The 27,602-nt window shown below is 44.6% G+C and overlaps 1 protein-coding gene across 3 annotated transcripts in view; it reads left to right on the top strand.

Annotated features, from left to right (window-relative positions):
- Positions 1 to 22,341, top strand: part of LOC126537840 (uncharacterized) — a 54,799-nt gene extending 32,458 nt beyond the window's left edge. For all 3 annotated transcript variants that reach the window (XR_011893647.1, XM_050184914.3, XM_072287535.1), the window contains 3 exons: positions 9,003 to 9,098; positions 21,066 to 21,188; positions 22,100 to 22,341. Coding sequence is in view for 2 of the 3 variants with exons in the window: in XM_050184914.3 (XP_050040871.3) it covers positions 9,003 to 9,098; positions 21,066 to 21,188; positions 22,100 to 22,254 (374 nt within the window). In the remaining variant the exon portion in view is untranslated. The remainder of the gene's footprint in view (positions 1 to 9,002; positions 9,099 to 21,065; positions 21,189 to 22,099) is intronic.
- Positions 22,342 to 27,602: the final 5,261 nt, after the last annotated feature.

Raw genomic sequence — 27,602 nt, 5'->3', positions numbered from 1 at the left:
ATGTGTGGTTAGCTCTCGTATGTCAATGCGTAAATGTAATGATGCTGTATTTCGTGAACTTTATGCTCTCCTGTGTACGACATACACATCCAATCAGCCTGTAATAATATGCTGGGTGCCACGGCAAAGATGAATTAAGCGCAATGTACTCGCACACCAAGCCGCCACATCCACAACAACAAGAGCTTCTAATCTTTCCATAGCTGTACCCGCTATAGACATAAAACCCTTAATTTGTAGAAAACTAAGAGGCTATTTGCAACGCTTGTGGGTTGCGGAATCTTCCAGCAAACTCCATCTGATAACGCTATAGCTTAGGATTGCACCACCCTTACTAAAATAAAGAAAATCTGATGTCTCAATTTGTCGACTGCGTGTAGGGCACACATTCGGCGCACACAATTACCTACTTACTATGTAGGAAGATGTGGTAAAAGACTGACCGTCCACCACGTCCTTGTGGAATGTAGGAAAGCAGAAAGTTAAAGGAAAAACCACCTTGCGCAATAGCTTTCTTACCATATCCCTCTGCATCCAGCATTGGTTCTGGGCTCAGAACCGTTTTCGTCAAAGTGAAAGCAGCTTTGAATGATCTAAGTGTGGTGCTACACGTTATTAGCCGAGGAAAGTCATGGCATACCTTCTCAATTGAGGGTGCTGGTGCGATTGTAGTTTTTGTGGAGCAAAAGCTTCCGTACACTTGCGTTTAAGGGCCCTCGTGAAGCTGTAGTGCTAGTTCTATAATCGTAAATTTTATTGAATGATCGTTCTGTAACATATATTTTACTGTCATAGCACACGTCACTCTCATGTTGGCGATTTTAATACCTATCTATTCGGCTCACTTTACAGCGACTAGCATTTAGGAGCTTTCATAGCCAAGTAACATCTACCTCACTTACTCCACATCACCACTTGCATGGCACTCTTTGGCCATAGCGGGCCCATGGGCCCCTAAACACATCAAAATATGTAAGCTTATAATTGATATCTCGCTTTCCGCACGTCCTATGGCGCATGAAAAGCGGCCTAAGTTGACTATAGGTTCAGCGAAGTGGGGCACTTACCCATTGCCTTCATGGCGCAGCTTGCTAAAGTGTTAGTCTTAAACATATCCGTTGATAAGCAGGACGTACCCTGTGTCTTCTTTGCGTAACCTGCTAAAGCGTCGTCCTGGGGCCCTATAACGTAAAACTATTCCAATATGTTTCTATTCCAATCTCCTGACGTCAAATTTGCGTAACCACCGACGCAAGCACCGGGTGGTCACCTGCAGTGTTGTCTGAACAGACCAATCAAACACTCTCCTCGTTCATAGGAGGTCACTTTTGTTTGCGTGAAAAACGAATAACATTGCCTACACTGAGCGGCTTGTCGTATCTAATTGGCTGATAAGAGGCGAGGAGCACGCTCAAGTGGAGAGGGATTCGCTGGGGCAGAGCCAGTGCACTGAAAATTGATAACCGGATGAAGAGGGTGGTGCCGGCGTCTGCGATTGGTCGGCTTTCCCTTACTTAGCTTGTGGTGGCTGGTCGAAAATCACGGCGGCATGCAATGGAAGCTTAAGAATGACGCTAAAACTGACCCTCAGGAAAGAAGAGTTGGCCGAATGGGGTGGTAAACGTGCCGAAAGTGTTCGAATACGTTACACGGCCACGCAAGAAGTTTTATTATACGCAAATACACCCATGCTCTCCGGCAGGTGGGAGTAGCCAGCGTCTCAGCGATCGGCGGCAGCCATCTTTTATTCCTTTCGGAACGGGGCAGCCTGCGGCTATTCCGAAGAAAATTCAGTTTTGTTCGGCATATTAATGCATCTTTATCGCGTACACATCACTTTGACGCGGTGAGTTTGTGCGGTTTTGTGACGTCGCGTGACAGGCAGGTGAAGTGGGTGCAGCCCGAAAACTTTTTACCAATAGCCCAGGGCTAATGGCGAAAAAGCGTCGAATCAGAAATAACTATTTTTCTTTCGTTTGGTCAAAACATACATAATCAGTGTGTGCACGTCACATTAGTTGGGGAGCTATCGCGGTTTTCGTGACGTCGCCTGACAGACAGGTGAAGGGGGGGGGGGGGGGGGTGTTCGAAAAAAGTTTTTCACCAATCGTGGAGGGCTGATAGCAGAATTGGACTAGAAAAGTTTGGAACAGTTTTACGTTATAGCGCCCCTGCTCTCCTTGAGGAAACCTTGTATGGGAGGATCAATCTCTCTCAGCATCAGATAAATTTAAGAGATATTTTTCCTCAATGTAGAGGGCCACACACACCTACTGGTCATGCCAAGTGACCCAAGTTAGCATCTGAGGAGTTCGTTGAAGACCAGCACACATCTAGTGGCACATACCCAGTGTTGCAACATGTACTCAAAGATTGCTGTTGGGCAGCGGCGTATACTCAGTTTTGCATATAGAGAGCCTTGTCCGATGAAAGATGCTACCTGAAGAGCAGCCCATATGTGCACACTGCCACACTGCCATGTGTCCGACAGGTTCTTGAATTCGGCTCCATCAGCAACGCAGTAGGCGTGAAAACGATTACATTCAGACAAGCATACATAATTAACGCTGATAGATGGTTAGACGGGGTAACGTTCTTGAAGTACCCTAAGAATACTAAATCTTTAAAAAGCAGACTGCTAAAATGAAGCAAATGCATCATGACGTCAGCATTGCGTGCTGTAAGAAGAAACCACGTCAGTGGGCACGGCGGACCAACTGCGGGTATGTGGCCTTACAGGCCTTTCCTGTGCTTTATGCAGGTGCTCGTACTTGGTTTGTCTGGAGCTACGTATCACCGAAACTGTTGTTCTGCCTGATCTACAAGCAGCCGAAATGTGCCTGTTCCTTCCACGTCTTTTCTTAACACATTAGCAACGATGGAGACTTATCACAAAACCCCTTCCTTCCACGTCACGCCAGCTTTAGTCCTGGGCACTCCAACCCTAACGCTACATACACATCATGTGACTTCACTGGGCTGCTGTACAAAAGAGCGAGTGCAGCTGCACGATTTTAGTTGGCACAGCGGACGAACTGCAGGCATGTGGCCTCACAAGCCTTTCCTCTGTTTTATGCATGTTAGTTACTACTCTGCCTCTTTGAAGAGCGATTTCGGCTGTCTTTTGGTCTTTCCGTGCCCCCGGCGTTGTGCTAGTATTGCTTATGAAATGTACTGTATGTGTTTACTTTTGCTGTCCAGTGGCGTTGCGACAAATCCAGGCCCCAGTATTAAAAAATTGCTGCAAGAAATACTGGGCGGAAAAACCAAGTTGGTTGAAGACATGGCGATGCTTAGAACGCAGCAGAACAATATGGAAAAGCTTTTTACTGATTCGGACAATCCTTTCACTGCTTCAGAAAAACGCGTGGCTCATGTAGATGAACTCGAACAAACCATTAAATCTCTAGAAACCAAAATAGTGGAATTCGAAGATAAGAGTAGGCGTTCCAATTTGATAATTTTTGGCCTTCGGGAGGAAGCTGCTGAAACAGAAACTGAGTTTAAGTAATCAATTGTGACTGGCATATTTTCTCATATGCTAAACGTAAATAACAGCTAGATTGGAAGAATCCTGCATTTAGGGAAGACCAGCAAACAAGGACCCGTTGTTAGGTTCGTTCAGGACTTCAATGAAAAACTTGCAACATTAAAAAACGCCCACAAGCTAAAAGGGGCCAGAAATTCTGTATAAAATGATTACTCACATGAAACCTCCCGAAAGCGTAAATTGTTTTCGGATAGCGCGAATGCTGAGAAAAAAATAAGGCAATAAAGTTAGTTTGATAGACGCGAAACTGTGGGTCAAAATTGAATCCTTTGGTGGAGCGATGTCATGAACACCAGTATTAAAATTCATGACTATCGCAGTACTTCAGAAAAGGACTGACTTCCTCCCGCTCAAGAATTCCGAATTTTAAATATCAATGCACACAGTGTTATCAACAAGGGTGATAAGCTTGACGCGATTTTTCTTGCGCATAACCCACACATTCTCGTCATCACAGAAACATGGCTGCGTGGCGCAATAGAAGATACGGATGTCTTTCCCTCTAATTACCGTGCTTTCCGCCGTGATTGGCCTACTAGAAGTGGCGGTGTTGCTACTTTGGTGAGACAAGATATTTTGGCAGTTCTCTTACGTCAAGCTGCTAATCTTGAAACAATCTCTTTAAATATTTTGTGCCCTAATACCTCTGTTTTGCTGTTTGCTGTTTATCGAGCTCCCGATTCCGTTCCGCAGTTTCTCAATGATCTGCGTGATCACATGGCATCTTTTTGGGCACGGCGGACCAACTGCGGGCATGTGGTCTTACAAGCCTTTCCTCTGCTTTATGCACGTGCTCGTACTTGGTTTGAGTAGAGCGAAGTATCACCGAAACTGTTGTTCTACCGGATCTACAAGCTGCCAAAATGTGCCTGTTCCTTCCACGTGTTTTCTTAACACGTGGAATACACGTCAAATTTTTTCTAATAGGCGATTTCAATCTTCCGGGAGTTGACTGGATTCGCGGAGCTCGTAGCGCTGATGTTATTATAAATTTAAATAATGAGCACTTCCATAACATAATCTTGATGCAGAACTTGCAGAAAGTGGTTACTGAGCCGGCACGAGTTAGCACTGCTTCTGCCTCAATACTTGACCTTGTGTTTATTAGCCGGACTTTAGATTAGGTCTCTCTTGAACATGGCATTTCTGATCATGAACATGTGGCTTTTTCTTGCTACCTTGATCCTCTCAGATCTACTCATTGTAAAACAATTACTGTAAAAGATTTTCCAGGCGCCAGGGATGAGAGCATACTGGATTATCTTGAGTTCCGTCTTAGCGGTTTTAGGGGACATGACGCAGTTCAACTTTGGGATGAATTTAGGAGTACTTGTATGCACTTTATTGACAACCTTCTTCCAAATAAAACCAACAAAACACTAAAGCTACTTCCTGGATGATGCGTGATATAGTGCACGTAAAGAGAAAAGTCAATCGACTAAGGTGACAGGGTATGTCTCGCGACATATTAGGACCCTACCAAGAAAAATTAAATGAGTCTGTAAGTGCTGCTAAACTTCGCTACTTCCAGTTAACCCTGCCTGATTTCATCAGAACTGCTCCTTCCAAATTTTGGAGCTATCTCAGTAAAAAAAGTAAATCAGTTGACCATATAATGCAAGAGGAAAATCCTGTCGTCGCTAAACAGGATATCGCTGATCACTTCAGTGCTTATGTTAACAGTGTATTTTCGAACTCGCCCGTTTCCCCCTGTGTGAATGGCGTAGCATACAATGATGATTTTAGTTTTGTTTCTTTGTCTGGCGTCTTTTCTATGCATGTGAACATAAAAACAAAATTGTCTCCAGGGCCTGATAACCTTCCAAACGTGTTTATTCACAGGTACGCCAAAATGCTATCTCGATTTCTCGTTATTAGCTTTCATGCATCCCTTTCATCAGCGGTGCGTCCTAACGAACGGCTTTCTCCTCATATTGTTTCGATACCAAAGGTAGGCGATCCATCACTAGTGGCAAACTACCGCCCCATATCACTAACCTCATCTTGTTGCAAACTTTTAGAACACATTATTGCTACTGAAATAAATTATTTTCTCGATGATAGAGTCATTCTATCTCCTCTGCAGCATGGTTTTCGAAAGGACCTCTCCACTGTAACCCAATTAACCCCTATAATTCACAGTCTGGCTAGCACTTTCGACAAATCAGGGCAAGCGGCCATCATATCTTTGGACTTCAGGAAAGCATTTGATCTTGTATCACACGCAAAGCTAATAGAAAAACTTGAACATCTCAACATTCCTTCAAATCTCGTCAATTGTATTCGCGCTTATCTTTTCAACCGTACGCTATTCGTAGTAGTTGATAATTGCTCTTCCAATATCCTTCCTTTCGCTTCTGCTGTTCCCTAGGATAGTGTTCTTGGACCATTATTATTTAGCACATATATTAATAACATTGTAAACGCTGTTACTCAGCCCGTACAAATAAAACTATTTGCTGATGACTGTCTGCTCTTTAATGAAATCAACTGCCAACAAGATCAAGTTACTCTAAACTCTAACCTTCAAGACATGCTAGCTTGGTGTACACGCTGGGATATGCAGCTTAACATTGATAAAACAGTATTTATGAAGATCACTAAAAAATTAGTAAATTATTGTTTACCTTAGCATAGCACCCAAACCTGTTAAGGAGGTGAATGAATATAAGTACCTCGGCGTTACAATAGCCAGTAACCTTAGTTGAAACTCGCACATCTGCCAAATTTGCGACTCAGCTTTTAAAAAGCTTTGCTATCTCATGCTTTAATTAAAACACGCTCCTTCTGAAATCCGTCTCATCGCCTATACCTCTCTTGTTCGTCCTAAACTCGAGTACGCCGCTATTGTATGGAATCCCTATACTAATAAAACTAACAACGATGGGCTAGAAATGATACAACGTAAAGCAGTGAGGTTCAGCTTCTCTAAATTTCGCTGAAGTGATTCCCCAAATCAGTACCCCTTGCTACCCGCCGAACAAGACATCGCCATGCTGCCTCACTGACACCTGATAATGGTAGAACGAACGTCTTTATGTATTCCTTTTTTTTCGCACAGTAACGGAATGGAACAGCCTAGCTTATAGCAAACTGGTCAGCACTGTTTGAATAGCGTATTAGTGAATAAACATTAGTGCTTGTTGTTACGAAATATTGTTTCAGTTTTTATCGTTATGCAATATTTATTGATTTACGCTTTGAAATAATTTTGAATTATACACTCCTCTTTTTCTCTGTTACATTTCCAGTGCTTCGAAATTGTGCTTATAAAACGAGGCTTCAATTTCCATTTGCCACTCTCTATGCATTATTTAGGTGCTTTCCTCATCCTGTATTCTCATATTCTATTACATTTTCCAAGCTTTTCCTACTCCTCCGTCAATCTATTGTGTTTTCTTCTTTGTATATACCTTTCCCCTCGGCCTGGGCCTTCTAAGGCCTGCAGTATGCGTAAATAAATAAATAAATAAATAAATAAATAAATAAATAAAGTAGCTAGCTTCCCGTAAAACAAACAACCCGAAGTTGTTAGGTCAGCAGTCTCGCACGTGAATAGCAGTGACAAGCCAATGATTTTCTTTCTTTATGTAGAAAGAAAAGTTAGACAGTATTCAGTGACAATTAAAGTTCTCTGCGTTAATACTAAAATGTGCAAACCGAGAAGTTGATTGTTTGATTGTTAGGTTCTGGGATAATAAGATTATGCAAAGCTTCCGGAACGTGGCGCTGCGACAGCGAGTGTGGACGAACACTTTAAGCCGTTTAAATGTCGCACCAAAGCCGCGAATCCTAGTACCTGATAACACGCTATGTGTGTTTTCCGGTCGGCTTAGCTTTTGTTGCTTGTATATTTTCATGATAACTATTATCAGTTTGCATGCAAAGAACATTGACTTTATGACGTTTTTGTTAGTTGTCACTCCAAATATTTATTGTAAGTGGGCTGCTACAGTACATTGCTTTCACGTGACTCCTTGACTCCTGTTTGCGGTATTTTCACTGCTTCTTCTATGTTTTTGTTCACACATATGGCCAAAATCACACGTGCAGTGGGCGGTTACCAAAATGCAGCCTAATGTGCAATTCTGAGTGCAAGTGGCATCAAACGTTATGTATTCTATGGGAACTTGCTCACTTGTCTTTGCAAGGGCAAGAATGACAAAGCAGAGTTCTTCAGCACAAGTAGCACTCAATTTCGAAGGAAAATAAATCTCATGAAAAGCTTTGCGAATTGTGTAGAAATAAATAAATCGGTGCATGAGCCTGGATCGCTCTTAACGATTGTGGTGAACGTGCAAAATTCTAGTTTTGTTTTCCCAAAATAAATCTTTCATGTGTAAATATTTCGATATGCATTTTATCGAAACGTATTCGCAAGATTTCAGTGAACCTATTGCACACTGTCGAGCATTTTATTGCGGAGGGTATGAATTTCAACCATTAGCACATGTTTAGCCATATTTACGTGAAAAATGTTGTTAGTATAGACATTCATTAAGTCAGAATAAATTTCTTCTGGAATGATCTCTGCGCAAACCAAAATTGATTACGTACCCTTTGAAGACAGCTATAGTTGAAATACAATCACGAAATTAAATTATCCTCCTTTAGGTTGTTTCTGAGAACAGGCGCTGTTTCTTTGAAAACTTGAAACAAAAACAATGAAATCTAAAAATTCGGAGATACTTAGAAAATATATTTCGAGTTCTGCGTCAAAAATGCTGCCATATGTTAGGGTAAAGAGCACCCTTATGCTCGCCAAACTTAGAAATAACATATGCAGTGGTAATAGAAGGAAATGCTAAAAGCGGCGCGACCAATTCACCCTACCAATCCCCCTTAAGGAGTCACTGCTAGATAATTGGACTACATTACATAAATAACGCATCCACTTTAAAAGAAGTATCATTACTAAAGTAATAGAAGGCTTTGGAAACTGCAATACGGGCTGTACATGGTGTCCCGTGGCGCCCATTTCTTTGTTCTGCACTTTAATATTGCACTGCGTGGCATCGACAAATAGGATCTTGCAGTGTGGTTTAAGGACTGCATAACTCTTCAGATAAGCCAAAACGCTTGGTTACTCTAGCAAGCTTATATATTTCTCGTATGCCGTGAGAAAGTCCCAATGTAGAAAGTGTGTTCAAACACGTCACTCCAGAATCCCCTAGCAGCCGAGGTCCTGGCTGGAACTACAAAGAAACATGAACGTTTAGCTGCATTTCCTTGATATATATATATATATATATATATATATATATATATATGTGTGTGTGTGTGTGTGCAAGGGGGTCCATTTTTGAAAGCAACGATTTCAGTCACACCATACATATTGCGTATTTACTAAAGTATTTTGGCGCCATTAGAACCACTTCAAAAAATATCAAGTCGTATGGTTTTAGCAGGATTCCTCTTAACCTTATGAAGTTTGAAAAAAAAATACATGCAGGAAATGAAATACCTCAAGATGCGCCAGTGAGGCAAAAAGGAGGTGTCGCACCAGGAGAACCTACATCAACAAATGAAATACCAACGTCCCCAGCTGGTAAGTGACGTCATTATATATATTCCTCCGAGAAACAATTTTCGAGATTACCTCCCGTGACTGTCTTTAATATGTCGGAACCTTTTATTCAGAATCTAACAGCCGCGTATTTTGGGAACCGCGACGTGATTTCAAAATGGCAAAGTGCTCTACCACAAGCCTTTGCTCAGCTCGGTACGCATATAGTAGAGTGGAGCACTCGAGCATGGTTTCCCTACGCACGGATCTAAAAAAAATTCGCTGCATTCGATGTATTCAGCTTCTGATTTCTTCTGCCTCCTGTGTTCACGCTGACAAAATTAAGCAAATTTATTATATTACTACATACAGGAACCGCACTTTTTTCCGCGGTACCATGTGGCGTGTATTGGTTTTAATATTTATTGCAACAAATTGTGAAATCTTCAGCCCCTGACCTGGGCCTTTACTCATGATGACTCATCTTTGACTTGGCCATGACACCAGAGATGCTGATAACTTTGAACAATAGTATTCAAGCATTTTGGCTACGCGAAAGTTTGATGTTCACCTCAGATAGATTTTGACCGCTTTCATTCGATCCAAGGAACATAGGCATGCAAATTTATTCACGCTTTATTTACTTGCGATGCCCCACATTGCTATACCATTAAAGAAAGCTGTATCAGAAGAACAAAATAAAAGAACTCAACTAACCACGGTTTTAAACTAATCATATCGCTTGGAACACGTAAGAATGGCAATTTAATACCATCCGTTCCCAAATTACTCAGGGCGCGAACATGAAAAGCAAAAAGTGAAAATATCTGCCCAGCTATCAGGCCAAGAAAAGCAAGTTCTGCGTATGAAGTGATGACATAAAAGCGTCATGAAAAAGAACTCAGTCGCTGCTAATCATACGCCGCGACAATACCAAGGAGCAGTGTGCTGAGGCAATGCCCGCAAATTAAAATTTCAGCGAAACATATCTTTTAGGGTTCACGTTTTTGTGAACACACCTATATACCTAAATTAATCACCCGCGAGCGATATTCTTTTTTGTTAAGTTCAGCCCGTTTAAACATTTTTTTAGATGCATGGCGTTACTGATTAGACAGCACCAGAAAATCAAGGACATTCAGAATCACTTTCGTCATGTACATACGGTAAAACAGATTTTTCACACACAATTTGGTACAGTGTATGCGTAGGGGCGTCCGCATTGCACAAAAAAAGTTTCGTGTTCTCTGCCCTTCACCGCTTAAAAAAAAAGAAAGAAATAGAAACATGCCATTTGGGAATACGGCGCAGAAACAAAAATTTCTGATGGAATGAAAACATCAGCATTATGTCAGAGGACCCATTGCACTAGAGTCGAGGGTGAAAATTTGCACGGTTTTTACCAGCTGTTCACCGATATGTTTAGGTTTCTAATTTGAGTATTCTTATTACTTTCACGCACATGTTTTAATACTTGGCCCATATTCTAAATTAAAGATTGGACCTTTTCTTGTTCTTTAGAGCAGTTATACTTTTAGAGAATTCCGAACATTGGTCTCTTGTTCGGCACAATCTAGCTTGTCTACTACTACAGCAATAATCTCTACGGTGAATATCGGGAAGGCAACTATGCTCGACGGCCACTACCAAATCTTCAACACATATTAATCTAGAAGGAGAAGAATCAATACTGCAAGCAGGGCTAGGAAAAGCTCTGACACCTTTCATACCGCACCTGCATGACACCGACACCAGAAAGATCATGTTTTCATTGCGATTAGGAATCTTCGAGATATTGACGCGCTTTTTAGGGGCAAATCTCTCTGCATCCGTAATTTCTTAACAGCATCGGAGCTGCTTTGCTTTGGGAACAGGGTCTTAAACCAACCGTAGGACCAACTTGGGTAACTGGGGATGTGTCACCGTGTACGTGCCCCTATTGAATGAGAAAGAAAGTACAGAACCAAACCCCCGGAAAATATATTAACACAATCTTTTTTGAATATACTGTTTGTTTCTGCGAAGACCGCAATCCAATTCGCCTTCTTCAAGACACGCCAGATTTATATGGAAAACCCTGTTCCGCAACCTAATTCCACAAGTTTCCGCGCTACCTGCAGAATACAGCAGTTAGAATATGTGTATAGGTACTTATGATGGAGGCACAGGCTTCCCTTCATCAAATGTGCTACGTGGAATCCTGCGCAAGCTTGAGGGAGAACACGCGTGGTGTAACGCACTCCGACGGCAATGTAACGGAAGAGGCGTTTTGAAGTGGCTCCATGTGGTAAATACGTTACACATCAGACGTTCTACTAGAGTGTACGTAAACTGTTCGAGAACCTTCACTACGCAGGTGTCACCAAAAAAATTATGGGTCACACCCCCGAACAGTTTCCAGGAAGTGGGCAATCACATCTGGAGAAGAATTTTTGCAAGCTCGTGCGGTGGCGTTGCATGTTCGGCTTTGCTAGTCACGTTGCAGCCTCGTGGTAATTCCCCGTTGCACCTGCTTTATTGTTTTGCATGCAGCATCTTTTTTAGACGTGTAAATCCTTTTCGTAAACAGGAAGCTGCGCGCCCTTACTTCCACTGGAAAGTCTTCATCATGGTCACATCTATTCCACCGTGCAGTCATGTATAGAAGTACTTTCACTGCAACTTTTTTCGCACTACGTTTATTCCGGTATTTTTACCTGTGCCCTCTAGCACCTGTAAAAAACAGCGCGACAAGCTTACGTAAACGGCACGTCCCTGGGTTGCGGTGATTGTGACGGTCCGACATGGGGATTCAGTTGTTAGTGTCATTAAGCCTTGTCAGATGTAAGTGGCGAAAAAAGTTTTCGGCGCTTGAGCAGAACAGCCCCTCATGAACGAAGAAAAGATTTAGTAAACTGCGATTAAACTCGGGTGTGCTAAGCATGGTAATCGGACATTTTGCCGCACACCTAAGAAAAAACTGACTTGCAATCGTTTTTGTACATGTAAGGTTAACCACAGACTGCAAACTGTTATGCTTTCTGACGCATACTTCTTGTTGATTAGGACATTTTCGAAAGCCAATACCTGTGCATTTTACGGAAGTTCTACTCTGAACTTAATTCTTTAACGTATTTGACACAAATAGCCACTTGGAACACGCTTTTAAACATACGCAGTACCACAATGCCTGATAGGATGCCGGAGCTGGCGCTATCAATTTCAAACTTTTTATTAGTGCTCCGCAAACCGCAATGATTAAAACAGTCTCGCGACGAAGCGTCAAGAAGGCAAAAAAAAAAAAGAAACTGCTTGTGGTCAGCAAAGTTAACGACTCACTCGTGCCTATTTGCGAACGAAAACTGAAGGCGACCTAAGCATGTGTCAGCGGATCTAACTGTTCGAGGCAGAGTTGTGCTTCTCGCTTTCTGTTAGTTAACGTTTGTGTTAATTTTTGATTCGCTATCTTGATTTTGATATTTTAATTGTGAAATGCTGAAACACCGACGCATTTCCCCAATCACTTGGGTGGATAGCTAATGGACCGTAATTGCATAATTTGTTTATTTGCCAAAGACACGCTTTGTCATAATGTCCTGCTGACGTGTACCATATCTAATGGGTTTTTCGTACTTGATAACGGTAAATGCAGCACAGGCGTGCTGTAATCAATGGGAGCCTACAGTGTCTAGAGCTTGTGGGGATGCGTGACTCTCACGCCTCCCCTGAGATCTAGTTTTCCCGCATAGCTCGTCTCCTGCAGGGCGGCTTCGCCCGCGGCGGTCGGAGAGGTTGAGGCGCAGTGCGGGAGATGGCGCGAGTGTCGCGCTGCTGCGGGGTTACTTGGGCGCCGAAAGGGAAGGCGCTTGGTCTCTTTGAAATCGGGAAGGAAGCGGCACGGACGTGCCGTGCCGCGCGGACCCATGCTTCTGCGAGACCGTCTCGCGTGGCCGCCTTGGACACCATTCGCGTGACCGTACACGCGAACGACCAGGCGTTGGGATCCAGCATGGGGCGAACATATTCGCTCGCAATGCGGTCGCGGTAAGTCGGACTTCTAGATTTGTCGCGCGCCCATCGGCATGTATTGGGGATAGCAACTCGGCTAGCAGGCATTGATCTATGAAAGGTGCAATAAATGCCCCTGTGATTGTTTGCACTACTGTGTTGTCGTTCCTTTGTCCCAAGAGTACGGAGGAGAACCCCGTTATCTCCCACATCTGGCTGCCCAACGTGGGACTCTTGGGGCATCGGACGATAATTTTAACAGTGTTGCTTCGTTCGAGACCTTTGTTTGAACCGAAGCGTAGGCCTAGCGTGGATTTTGATCGCTAGCGTCGGCGGCGTGCTTTCTTGAGCGAGGCGGCGGTGGCTGTAGTGTGTTTGAACATGTCAACAAGCTAAGCCTTTTCGCAAGTGTTTTTTTTAATGACATTCGTTGGTACGAGAGCCACGTGATCTTCATCCTGGGAGAGCGAGGCTGAGCGCCCGCGGAGCAGTGGCAAGCCTGAAGCGAGTGAGTACGGAAGCCTCGTGGGTGGTCCGAATTTCTTATGTAAATAGCTTCTTCTATCTCTTTGACTCGGATGAAGTCGCGGCTCTGGGAGCCGGGTGGCCGCGGGCCACGGGTGCCACTACGGGCTGACTGGTATTGCGGCCTGGCACCGGGCGCTCCGACACTGTCTGGGACGGTGGGCGCCGTCAACTCGGATGCTGTGTGCACCGAGCGGAGTAGGACCACCTCACAGAGCTGACGTCTCCTCGCGGCTGCCTGTTTTGCGCCCATTTTGGGTGTTGTTTTTGGATGCCGGTTGTTGTCAGGGTAGCGACGATTTAGGCCTAAGGCTTTACGAAGCTGCCTGTCGCACGTGGAGGGACACAACCTGGTGGACCGTGGCGTTGAGGCGTTGCAATTTGCTTCCCTCATTCTATTTAGCCTCGCACGAATTGAAATTGCTCGTTCGACTCAAGGAAGCGAGCTTCGTTCACGTGAACTTAGCATCTGAGTAGCTGCCCGATCTTTTGCTAGCCGAGTTGAACATCGTACCACGTGGGCGATGCGCATGCAGAATTCCTCTCCCTTGCACTACTTTAGTGTTTGCCGAGTGTGTTAAGTGTACCCAGCGTGAATGGAGTCACCCCTGGCTTGCTGTCACCTGCACATCGTCTGCGCTGCTGCCCCAGACTACGATCGAGTCACCCCGGGCGATGGTGATGCTGTGGCCAGTTCGGCGCAGCGACTTCGGCGGCCTCCTGCATCCAGCTCACAACCCTCGGCGGCGGACAAAGGAGCCAGCGGTCACCGACAGCTACGGCGGGTCTGGCCAGCAGGGCGCGTCGGCGCGAGCGACGCTTGCTCGTACCAACTACTGCGTCGCCATTTCCGGAGTCCTGGCCTGGAATCTTGCCGTCGAGTCTGCAAAGCTGCTGCTGTGACCGGCGGACGCCAGCGGTGTACCCCAAGGACAGTCGGCTCGCATGTTATGGACAGCGTGTGGACATTTCCCCGGCGCGGCCACTGTTGCATGTACCACCTTGTTCGCGAAACACGTGTTGATGTTAGACTGTGTGAAATGTTTCGCCGGAATATGTAGTGATTTAAGGTTGGGGGGATGTGGGGATGCGTGACTCTCACGCCTCCCCTGAGATCTAGTTTTCCCGCATAGCTCGTCTCCTGCAGGGCGGCTTCGCCCGCGGCGGTCGAAGTGGTTGAGGCGCAGTGCGGGAGATGGCGCGAGTGTCGTGCTGCTGCGGGGTTACTTGGGCGCCGAAAGGGAAGGCGCTTGGTCTCTTTGGGGTCGGGAAGGAAGCGGGACGCTCGTGCCGTGCCGCGCGGACCCATGCTTCTGCGAGACCGTCTCGCGTGGCCGCCTTGGACACCATTCGCGTGACCGCACACGCGAACGACCAGGCGTTGGGATCCAGCATGGGGCGAAGATATTCGCTCGCAATGCGGTCGCGGTAAGTCGGACTTCTAGATTTGTCGCGCGCCCATCGGCATGTTTTGGGGATAGCAACTCGGCTAGCAGGCATTGCTCTATGAAAGGTGCAATAAATGCCCTTGTGATTGTTTGCACTACTGTGTTGTCGTTCCTTTGTCCTAAGAGTACGGAGGAGAACCCCATATCTCCCACAAGCTGCGAAATAGCTTTATTCTCCTTGGAATATCTGAAAGTCCAAAAAGGCCACCTAACTTATCAGGGGCCTAGGGCACCAAAATGTTAAGATGTTGTGCCACAGAACCACAAGAAAGAGAGGGTGTCGGCACGGAGAAGTGTATCTTTCTTTAAGCATTATGAACCCATTCACTTAACAACAAGCGTCATTCACACCAAAAGCTAGTCATTTTTGTTGTACTAATTTTCTTTCAGTTGTTTTATATTTTTGAAATTTGACGAAGTGACATGTTGCTGCCAACATGAAAGGAATTTCCTCACATCACAAGGCGACTTCGTAATTGCGGCAGCAAACAGCACGCAGGCATTTATTCATTGCGCAAGATTTGTATGTACTGTATAGTGCTTAGATTACTAATTGCTGCGGGCTTGCACAGATATACCTTTCCTATCCCTAATCTTTATTTCTTGTTTACGTTAAAGAAAATACAAATAAGATCACGGTGCTAAAATCCTTCTAATGCAACATACTCGCAGGAAAAGGCGGAGCTTTGAATGTTCCGCAGCCGGTGCGACGTGTGTGACATTGGCCTGTATTCAAATTGACAAGGATTGTTACTCAAGGCATGGTACAATGACGAAATCAATGCAGAATTTTCGCGGCATTTCAGTTACCCTTCATACACAATATACTACTAGTGTATGCTGTAAGCATCTTTCACGGTTAGACGCAGTCGACCTTTGTCGACCACAATATTCGTCTATTATGACCCGTAAGTAATAAAGAAGTAGGCTTTTCGCTTTTCTTAGCTAGTTTGCTCACAATGAATGTTTGAATGATTTTGCACAGCAAAAAGCGCCACATGCTCAGCAACCTATGTACTTTACTGGCTGCGGCCACAAGCTACCTGCTGATCGTAGAAGGAGGATGTCTACAAACGGACGCAGCACGCAGAAGGAGGATGCCTACAAACAACGCCTGAAGAGAAACTTTTACAGAAGACGCAACGAAGAAATACCAGACAAAGAGGTTTATGACTAGGTCCTAATAAGAAAATGCGCGGGGACTTCAAATGCTAAACTTAACGGACCCCTTACGGTGGTAAAGACTGCGTGAAAACACGGTATATTGAAGACAATATGCTATTTGGGAACCTCTGGCAAAAAGAGTGCACCTTTATCGGAAATGTTTTCAAGTACTGCACTAGGAGGTATGAACAAAAACAGCGAGGGAGGGTGAAGCCTGCTGCATTTAAGCCATGAAAGAATAGGAAGAACCAAGGGGACAAAGAAAGAGGAGGGCAGTTTCGTGACAATAAAATGGCGTAATACATCTGTTGGTTATAAGCTATGCGTTTTCTTTAGTTGCGTTTACAATGAGTGCTAAATTATCTATCTATCTATCTATCTATCTATCTATCTATCTATCTATCTATCTATCTATCTATCTATCTATCTATCTATCTATCTATCTATCTATCTATCTATCTATCTATCTATCTATCTATCCTCTTACGCCGACCCATTAACCCAGGTTGACTACTTACTTTGGCCACTAGACACAATGTCATCGTTCTCAGGAGATGGCCGTCATATAGACGCCATGCATTCTTCGCCACATCGCCATGGTGACGCCGTCATTGTAGCTACGTCGTTACTATTTGAGCTTCACGATCTTAGTTTCGGCATTCTGTCGTCATCACGCCTGTCATCCCAACCCAATGATCTAAGTTGTCTAATATGTTGGCCCACCTGGTATGAGCTCTAGGTCGTGATGCAGTGCAGCTCGTTACATCGTCGTGATTACAGCTTTTTCTTCCGACACTCGTCACACCGTTGTCGCCACGCCATCGCCGCCATACTGTCGCCATGCGTTCCTCGTCATAGCGCCGTAGGGATGCCGCCGTGGCCCTTCAATCATCGTCATTCCAGCTTCGGAATGTGACTCGGCATACTGTCATCGTCATACCTTCAGCTCAGGCCCAATAACCCAACTTTTCTAATACCTTGAGTATCTAGGTATGTGTTCGTGGAAGTGATGTCATCATGGTTGTTGCATCGTAGTGATTGTAGATTTGTAATCCGACTGTGATGCTGTCGTCATCTCGCTATCGTCATCGCAGGGTCGTATTTGTGCCGTCTTCGTCAGCCAGTAGTTTTATAATTGTCATCTCTTCAGTAGCATCCTCTCATATTTGTCATAGCTTCGACGTCCGACCGCCTTCGTCGTTCAACCGGCATCAGCCTTTCTTCTTCGTGATATTGTAATTATAATGGAGGTCATTCAAAGAGGATGATGCCGACCTTTTCATGCCGTCATCGTAACGCACTCGCTATGATGCATCCGTTGAAAGGCGTCATGCCACCATAGTTGTCTCTACTTCGTCACCTTCGTCAACTTTGTCATCCGACTCTAGTCTTGCCGTCGTCGTTGCGTCACTGTCGTCATACATAATTTATGGTACTGCTATCTTTGCGCAACTGTGATCATACATCTGTCGCCATGCCACGGTCCTTATGCCGTTGGAACGCCATCGTCTTCATACACTCATCGTCATGCACACGTTGTGATACCTTCGTCGTGATGAAGTTGCGATTCTTACATCGTCATTATTCTAACTTCGACATTTGGTCCTTGTCATGCCGTCATCGTCACGTGAGTGTCATCATACAGGTTTCATGATTTAATCATCGCTACTCCATAGTCATCATATACTTGGCGTCATCCGAGTCTCTTTATGCCGTTCCTTGTGATACTGTTATACATACGTTAAACCGTCGTTACTGTCACTTTGATAGGCGACACCCGTCTCGCCGTCGGCGTTTAGTGATCTTCGTCACGGTGTCGTTTTACCCTCTTCATCGCTTAAATATTGCCATCCAATTATTGTCATGCCATAGACGTCATACCCACTTTGTCAATCCTTCGACGTCCTGTTTGTCGTTCCAGTGTAATCACGCTCTCGTCATACCATTGCGATCGAAACGATGTCGTTATTCCACCGTAGCCATTGCGTCAGTGCCGCAAAAATCATGCATATCCTGGCATACCCTCGTCGTAATTCCAACTTCTTCATCCGATTGTGGTCATAGCGACGGTGTCACGCCATCATGGTCATGCAGTCGTCACTTCATTGTCTCCATGTGATCGTCTTCCCGTTGTGAGCGTCATACGAGCGTCATATTTATTCGACATCTTGTTTCTGTGCCGTCGTTGTTATATGTCGCTGTGTTTCTTTCGATATCACTACTTCATTCCATCGCCACTGAGCGGACTTCTTACAGTTATCGACACACATCCATGGACCTGGGCGACCTTGGCAAGCGGGTGCCATAGCGATGTGGAGTAATATTCGAGTACGTTGCATATAGCCGACGCCATGAAAGTCTAAGAATTACCGCTACTTGCGTTAAATGTACGTGACTTCGAAATGGGGTCTCTCGCTGCGTTGCCACATTGTTATTTGCATTACCGTTGGCGGCCATCATCAGATGCGTTAAGCCGAAATTTATAAAAATATTATTGCTCTATTCATTTCGTGTGTTGACAGAAACAGTAGGTACAGGGCACTTGAAAACTGGATACATGAGAGACATGCTTGAATTCCGAAGACAACGTGGTGTACAACTTTTCGGATTGGGCACCGATGCGACTACATTCGCAGCTGACCTAAATCGGCAATGAACATCGCCATCTGTGTAAGATTTGAGTAGTCGGGGATAATTTATTTAATAAAAGTGTACTGTGTGTAAATATACTTGAAACACAGGTACATAATATATCCAACCGTAGCTGGAGTATATGAAGAGATGCGCCCTAATCTCCCCTTCCACTCCTCTCCTAGCGTGCGCACATTTGCCCGCTGCCTCGCTCGCGCGCGTGGGATGGCGACGCGCAACCTCCCCACTTTTCTTCCGCGTGAGCTCGAGAAAGAAACGCCACATCAAGCTGCAATCCTCGCTTGACCCTCGCAGGTTTTCGCTCGCACCTACAGCACACGGTGCGCTGGCGCGATGTCATTGCACTTGAACTTTTTATCGAACATTACGGTGACATCGGAAGCTCACCTAGGGCCTCCGTATAATAGAGTCGGCTTAGTGAGCTTTTGTGCTACTATACTAGCGCATAGGCAAGCACAGGGAGTATTTCTAGGTATCGAGACAATACGGGCCCTGCTTATGGCTGATGCTTTTCTCGTTTAGCGTTGGTGTGCAAATATACATGAAAGACTACGCTCACTCATTTTCACTGAGACTTTTCTCGCTCAACATAAACTTGTAGCTCTAGGGCATGCGGCTCCACTGCATCCCAACGAAGAAATAATCACGGTTTGGAATGACAGTGATGGTATGACTACTACCCAATGACGATGAGTAAAGATGGTTTTAGGCGCAAAACATGACATGGACTAAGAACAGACTCGGGCAGGCACAATTACAATGACTTTATGATGTTGACACATTGGCGATGATGACTTGCCGACAACAGTATAATAATGGTATGATGACGAAGGCGGCGTGATTACAATGGGATGACAGCACTGGAACGACGACTACTGTAGGTGGACGACGGATTGACCACATTGGGATGACAAATGCGCAATGTCGACGACGGATTGGAATTGATAGAACGGCCAAGACAGCATCACAAAGGAACGACTCATCGACGACTGTATGACAACTAAGCAACGGCGGCATTGGAATGACAACGACTGTATAATAACGGTGGTTACGCAACTGTGGGATGACGATGACCGTATATGATGGCAGCGTGACAACGGCTTGACGATAGCGCTATGAAGACGCTTTAATGGTGACGCTCGTGATGGGCGTGATGACGTTGGGATAACGAATCTGGAATGATCATGAGCGCATCACAAGAACAGTATGAGCACGATTACTTGACGACAACTATTGACGCCTATGGTGTGCCGTCGAGAGCATCAACACGTGGGCGTGATGACGACTCCATCTGAACAAACCACAATGGATGAGGGCGACGCGGCGACAACGATGGAGTCATCAAAACAGCACCACTATGCAACGTGTTTGTTTTGCAGAATACGTCCACGTTTACGTGCATCAGTTACCGTCGCAGAAGCAGTGGCCAATATTACCTGGCTGCCTTCGACTATGATACCCCGCGTAGACAATTTTTTTTACTCGGCGTCCAAAACATCTCGGTAAATTATTGTTAAAAATGCCCAGCCTTACAGAACGTTGTCTTCACATGCGACGCGTGAACTGCCGAACAGCGCCTTCATACTCCGTAAGAATGGCCAGCGAAAATAAACACCGTTCAACACAATATTCGCCTAATGATAATGAAGAACATCTCGAAAGCTAATTTGAATAACAGGGAAGAAATTTGGGCGTGTTGGTGGGATACATAAAAACTGGCATACATAGCGCAAAAATGACACAGGGACAAGCAGGAACACAGGACGAGCGCTGAGGATAGGATAGGATAGGATATTATAGGATAGGATAGGACACAGGATCGCGCTCATCCTGTTTTCCTGCTTGTCCCTGTGTCATTTTTACGCTATGTATCCCAGTTAATTGGAATAAGTTGATTCGCGCAGCATCTACGACGGAAGACTACACAAGTCGGGCCAGAAAACTGCGCGCTTTTAGTACAATCGTAGCGCATGAAATTTCATGCTTATTGAGGTACAAACACATTAAAGTTGTTTCAAACTTAATTATTATTAACACAATTGTAAGGAACTGCTTCAAAGTTGCAACTTTATTCATTCAAATTTGTAACCTATCAAATCTACATATAGTGTAATTCCCAAAATCTGAATATGGACAACTAAGGACACAAAGAAATGCATTAGCCTTACTGCAATCAGAATTATTCAGCCCTCTTTTTTTATTATTATAATGGACGTCTTGTCTCTTTTAACAGCTGACTGGGTGTCCAAGCAGTGCCAATTCCTGGGGCACGAATGTGTTAAGTTGGAGTTTTGTAAGCCAAAATATCGGCTCCGACTCCGTGGCTGCGGAGACGGTAATGTGTGCTGCAACGTCCGTAAGTCCCAGTTTTTCTTTGCTCAAGACAGTAAGTCAATAGTAGAAAAACGCGTCCTGTTGAGCCAGGCGCCCAGTCGATCACTGCTTAATTCGCCATTATTGCGTCACTATTACTCTGCTACTTCCGCCAGGCATCCCTCTTCTTTCCGACGCTCCTGCTTTCTGTCATGAATGGGTGTTTCTTTGAGGGTCATTCAGTATTTTACAAAGCTGATAAGGAATAAAAGAGAAAGCGGACGCTGCAGTTTTCTGGCGAGATATCACCGAATAGTGACATAGCTGCAAAAAGAAAAGGAGACGATATTTTCTTCTTCTTCATACTTGCATATCTTAAGAATCGTCATGCGAACAGAGAAACACATTGTTATTACAATATTAAGATACAGTAATATTAAGTCTATAAATGATAATTATCATCTGAAGGGTGCGGTACTTAGGATTCTATGCTGCAGAACATGCGATTAGCGGTAATACAATTCTGTATCATTTAATTCTTCTCTAAGACTTCAGCAGATCAAACCGTTGCGCGCGCTTACTGCGTATGAGAAATTGTCTTACCTTTACACTGCAGCTGCACTCAATTCTAAGCGCACAGTTTTTGAAAATCGTCACAGGTACACAAACCATTCGAAATTTGATGACGTTATTTACGGGTTACTCATTTTAGCGAATAATGAAACAACTTGTTCAAAATACAATTATGGAACGTTCCTGTGCCGCAAGCTTGCACGATAGCTCGCTGCCTTAGCTGACACGTCTTGAAAAATCCGCAGTTCCATGCCACTTTAGGCAAATGCGCGATAATATTTATACACTACGAGTGACTTACAGACTATGAGTTACACGTACGAATCTATATCCTAAAAAGTTAAGTATGATTTTAACCAAACTAGTATTTCTACATTGCAGGTAAAACTAGATCATGCATCAAAATCGGAGGAGAATGCCGAAAAAAATGCCGTGGATATGAAGTTCCGAATCGTTACGTCAAATGCAGAAATCTACGGAAGAAGTGCTGCGTGGCCGTCGACTATCAGAGGCCTTCGACAAAGCTGGGAACCTAACAATACTGCTTATCATTTTCTTGAAACGAAACTGCTTTTTGAACTGGATATACTACGTTAAACGAATAAAAAAACTGGGAAACATAACTGATACACAGCATTATCTTTATACATTCCACATAGTTCCTGAGTACTGCGTTTGCTCGTCCGACAGAGTATCGAATTAATACTCGCTGGTGTCGTGGTAGCACATTACACTTATATAGGCTTTAGATTTACACCGGGCTTCTTCAGCGTAGACCAGTTGGATGTGCTTCAATGGGAGCATGCGCAGGCCAGCGGTGCGAGATGGCTCCAACGTCGGCATGGCAGCACAGCTATTACAACAGCAGTAGTTATAGAGACAAGAAGGTTGCAAGGATGCTGTAAGGCCGATATCGTATCACCAATAAGGGAATTCCATTATAAATATGACCATTGAAATGTTGTTGGCATATTCTTGACAAATTGTTGACTCAATAGCCTTTTAACAATGCCTCAACAATTATTGAAAGCACATAGAAATAATTCAGCAATAAAGTTATTGGGTAGTTCACAACAAAAACAAGTCGTTGAATACAAGCTGTTAGCTGCCATATAGTTGAATAGTATTCAGTATTATTGAGCCATTGTTGAGTAGTTCCCAACAATAAAGACGTTGACTAAAATGTGTTGATACATTGTCGACTTATATTGAGCATGATTGAGCCGTTGTTGAGTGTTTACAGCAATGAAGTCGGTGACTAAATGCTGGCAACTTATTGTTGAATAACATTGAGTCTATTGAGCAATATTGAGTTTCGAAGTATATGTGAAAACACGCACATGTGTATGTGTGCGTCATTTGCACGTATATATTGTTTTATTGATCACTTGATCACCATTGCATATACACAGGGTGTTGTTTCACGTTACTTGAACCATAGACGTATCTACCGAATGAACAGGGGAACAGCCCCCTGCCCTCCCTGCAGTTACGCCTATAGTGCAAATTACGTGACTTGGCCCCTCCCCCACCTCGGAGAGTGGGGGAGGGGATGTGCCCCCTTCACGTTACTTGATGTGCCCCCTGTCCACCCAGTAAATACGTCTGTGGTTCAAATTGCGTGAAATGCCCTACATATATTTATATATGTATATACATATATATATATATATATATATATATATATATATATATATATATATATATATGTCTTCATGATAGAGGCATCTATGGCTATCGTAAGGTGTTTGAAAAGTTGATGCACTTGAAAAACTCTCTCATTCACACATGTTTTCTTATGCCGGGTGGCTCAGCTAATTTTGGCAAGAGTTTAAATATATGGGGAATGTCATGTAGCTAGATAGAACCACGGTGTGGTGTTTAGGACTATTCGGCCCTTTTTCTAGTGCGCCGTGATGCGGAAGAAAGACAGAGTCATTTAGGTGCTATAATAAAAATGAAAGCAACCTTTAAAATATGTACATATACAGAGTTGATATCTGTTTAAGGGCAGTCAGTGTGTGCACACACACAGCACACTGGAATAAATGGGCTGAAATAGTCCCGGCCTGCGAGGCTCCCAGTTTGGTCGTCATGGCACCGTGCGTTCACCCATGCTGAAGCTGGCTGTGACGACGACACGCTCAGGCTCCGTTCAGCACGGTTCTCTGGCTTGGCACGCTCAGGAGCCGCAGCGGCAGCAGCCAGGGGACGCCTTGTTCCACATGCCCTCGATGTCAGGCTCGGACGCCGCTGGCGACCGACGCGCTACAATCGCACGTCCAGCATGACCTCGGTGCCCAGCTCGTACGCCGCTCGCCACCCACGTGCGGTGGTCGCACGTGAGGACCTCGTCTAGCACAGCAACATCTGTGCCAGACTGAAACGCTGCACGGCACAGCTCAGGTGCGGCAGCTCAGGGACCGGCGGCCCTCGAGTCAGCCAGCGTCTGGAGCACTGGCAGAAGGAGCACTGAGACGTCCACTCTCGGCTCCGCGGTCCTCCGCATCTTGCCACGAACGTCTCGCCTCGCAGGAACTCTCGCCTCGTTCAGCCCAGGAGCTCGGAACTGCTGCCCGCCTGGCTCAAACACTGCGAGCGTGCCCTCGTGCGCCCGTGCTCTTGCACCCGTCCCCTTGGTTTTTCACGGAGCTTGGTGGCCGCTCCCATCTTCTAGTGGCACCTCGAGGCACTTACGTATGACACAAGTTAATCTTCTTTGCCTTCGCTTGGTGATACTCAAATTATTATTTTTTTCATTCTACCGCAGTGGATAATTATTCTTAATTAATGTTTTGACTTCTCAAATAGTATAGTACCTTAGATGAAAAGTGTCAATGAGACAATTGCTGAGTGACATAAACTCCCCATACAGCTTTCTGTTGCACAACACGTGCTACATAAAAATATTTTTCCGAGCGTGAAAGTATAGTATAGTATATTGCGTGAAAGTATTCACGCAATATTGCCGTGCGACTGGTCGCTCGAGGAACTTTGCGTCTATTCGCGGGCTTCTTCCACGCTCGGAAAAGTACTTTCTTGTGGCACGTATTGAGCAACAGAAAGCTGTATCGGGAGTTTTTCATGTCGCTCTACAATTTTCTCATTGACATGTAAAGTTACGTAAAACACTCTGTGCGCGCGCGCGCACACACACACACACACACACACACACACGCACGCACACACACACACACATATATTAAATTAAATTAAATTATGGGGTGTTACGTGCCAAAACGAGATCTGATTATGAGGCACGCCGTAGTGGAGGATTCCGGATATTTCGACCACTGGGGTTCTTTAACGTGCACCTAAATCTAAGTACATGGGTGTTTTCGCATTTCGCCCCCAACGAAATGCGGCCGCCGTGGCCGGGATTCGATCCCGCGACCTCGTGCTCAATTGCCCAACACCACTAAAGCGAAACAACAAATCAGTATAGACTAATAAAGCATTGTTTGAGAACCCTGCAGGAAGTCACTTAAAAAAAAGTTTGAATATTAGACGAGAAAATGAAGGTCCAAGTATCAGTATTTGAATTTCGCGCCGAAACCCCAGCGCCGGTAGGTCAGCGTGACGTCAGGGATTCCAAAGTATGTTTTCGCATTCTCGCCGCGTTGGCTGAATAAAGGTTCCCGAAACTTGCCATGTTTAATATTTGGTTCCTTTAGAACACAATGTAATCAATCTATACCGCTGTTTATAATTACAATATTCTATATACATATATAGTGTATGTATTGTGTATATTCTACAAGTTCTCTCTGAACCATTCTTTCGCGTAGGCCTTGACCTGCTTGGCTTTTTTCCGGCGACTAGAGGGAATCAGTGGTCGCCGTCGCTACTGATTATGCGACACGCTGCTCGCGAAAACAAAGGCGTTGCCAACTAGTTGCGCAACAGTTGTCATTGATTTTGTCCTGCACGACGTCATTCTCCACCACGGTACACCTCGACAGTTACTGACAGACCGCGGCTGCACGTTCTTGTCTCGAGTTGTCGACGGCCTCCTCCGCTGTTGCGCCACTGAGCATAAGCTATCCATCGCCTACCATCCAGAAACGAACGGTCTTACGGAACGTCTCAGCCGAACAATCACAGAGGTGCTGTCGATGTATGTCTCCAACGATCACCGCGACTGGGATGCCACGCTTGCCTATGTGTAGTTCGCGTATTAACTCGTCCCAACATCACACCACAGGATCTTCACCCTTTTATCTTTTGTATGGTTGCTACCCTACATTTCCGTTTGACACTTTCCTCCCTTCTGTGCCCCGTGTTGCAACTGAGTACGCTCGTGAATTCGTCCGTCGCGCTGACATGGCACGTGAAGTCGACTGATCTCGTTTATTAGCTTCGCAGCATATACAAAAAGAACGTTATGACCAGTGCCATTGTGATGTTAAGGTTCCACCAGCTGCTTTGGTGCTCCTTTGGTTACCATGTCGTCGGGTTGGTATCTCCCAGAAGCTACTCGCTCGCTACACAGGGCCTTATAAATTCATATGTCAAGTTAACGACGTAAATTACGAGATTGCGCCGGTACAGTTTGATGCATCCTCAAGTCCGACGCCTGTTGACATCGTCCACGTTTCGCCTGTGAAGTCATACTTCACTCACAATTCATCGCTTACCATTCACCAAGACGGCGCTTACCTACCAAAGGGTCCTGTTACGAAAGCATGAAAGAAGAGAGAAAGAAGATCGCGGGCCGCTGGCTGCTGCGTGTTCTTGGTGGTCAGCCATCTTAACTACTCTGACTCATTTTGCATATATATGTCGTAAATACAATCTTCTATATTCTCAACATACCCGTAACAAAATACTTAGCCACACAAACTAGTCAACAAACTGTGACTGCCTTTTTTTTCATTACAAAGGCAGGTGACGTCAAGCGCCGCAATCTCGTCTCGTATTTTTTTAACATTAACGCGAAAACTGGTCGCCGACAACATCTGACCACATCAGGCTGAACATGGCGCAAATTACTTTTATGCTCTGAAACAGTGGCGACATGCAACACCCCAAGAATTTGTTCATACTCGTATAGGTTTTCAGTTTTAATTATGGAGCTGTTTTCTACTTGCATCGTCATTGGATTCCAAGGAACAGGCCACAAAGTGTCCTGCAGGACTCCCTCAGGACTCCCTTAGAATTTAAGACGGATTGATATTTTTGTGCAATGGCTGCATGGTTTAGCCGGCCCACACCAAGCACAAGCCTCGTTACGTTAGAGCGTACGTCTCTTGGCAATAAAATACAGACCCCAACAGGGCTTCTCTATCATCTATCTGTGTTTCAGATGAAGCCAGCTTCGTCGTTTGCATTCCTGGCCGCCAAGCTTGTGTGCACATCCGAGAAAATCCAGTGCTGAGAAAAATTCAACAAATGATTTTTTTCACATTTAAATATAATGTCTTCTCTTTGAAATTCGCACAAACATAGCAGACAAGCAGAGCTATCTAATAATGTATCAGACATTTCTGGCAAACTAAAAAAGCTATGTTTACCTTGAACATGAATCTTCTTGAAAACATTACAACCTTACAGTTTCTTTACGGGCGATCAGCTTAACCTTTAGAGCTTCAAATATTTTTCTGCTATACTATGTCACTTGGGCTATCATTCCGTAGTTAGTTTCTGCCTTCTGAATTTTTCGTTACGAAAAAATTAAGACATTGCAATTTTACTCACTTTTGCCGGTGCCAAAAGCACTTGAAAGATACAGATATGTGAAGAATTTCCTATTTTGGTAGTCAGATCACTTCACCGTAGTTCCATGGACCGCATTTGAAGGCCTCGACCAATAGAATGTGCGTTCGAAAAAGAATGTTGATTGATGTCTTCCAGCTCAGCTGAACAGGAAAACAAAACGGTCACC

Source organism: Dermacentor andersoni, chromosome 4, assembly GCF_023375885.2.
Source record: "Dermacentor andersoni chromosome 4, qqDerAnde1_hic_scaffold, whole genome shotgun sequence".
Taxonomy (NCBI): domain Eukaryota; kingdom Metazoa; phylum Arthropoda; class Arachnida; order Ixodida; family Ixodidae; genus Dermacentor; species Dermacentor andersoni.
Note: the sequence above shows the minus strand (reverse complement) of the source record. Positions and strands in the feature narration are given on the sequence as shown.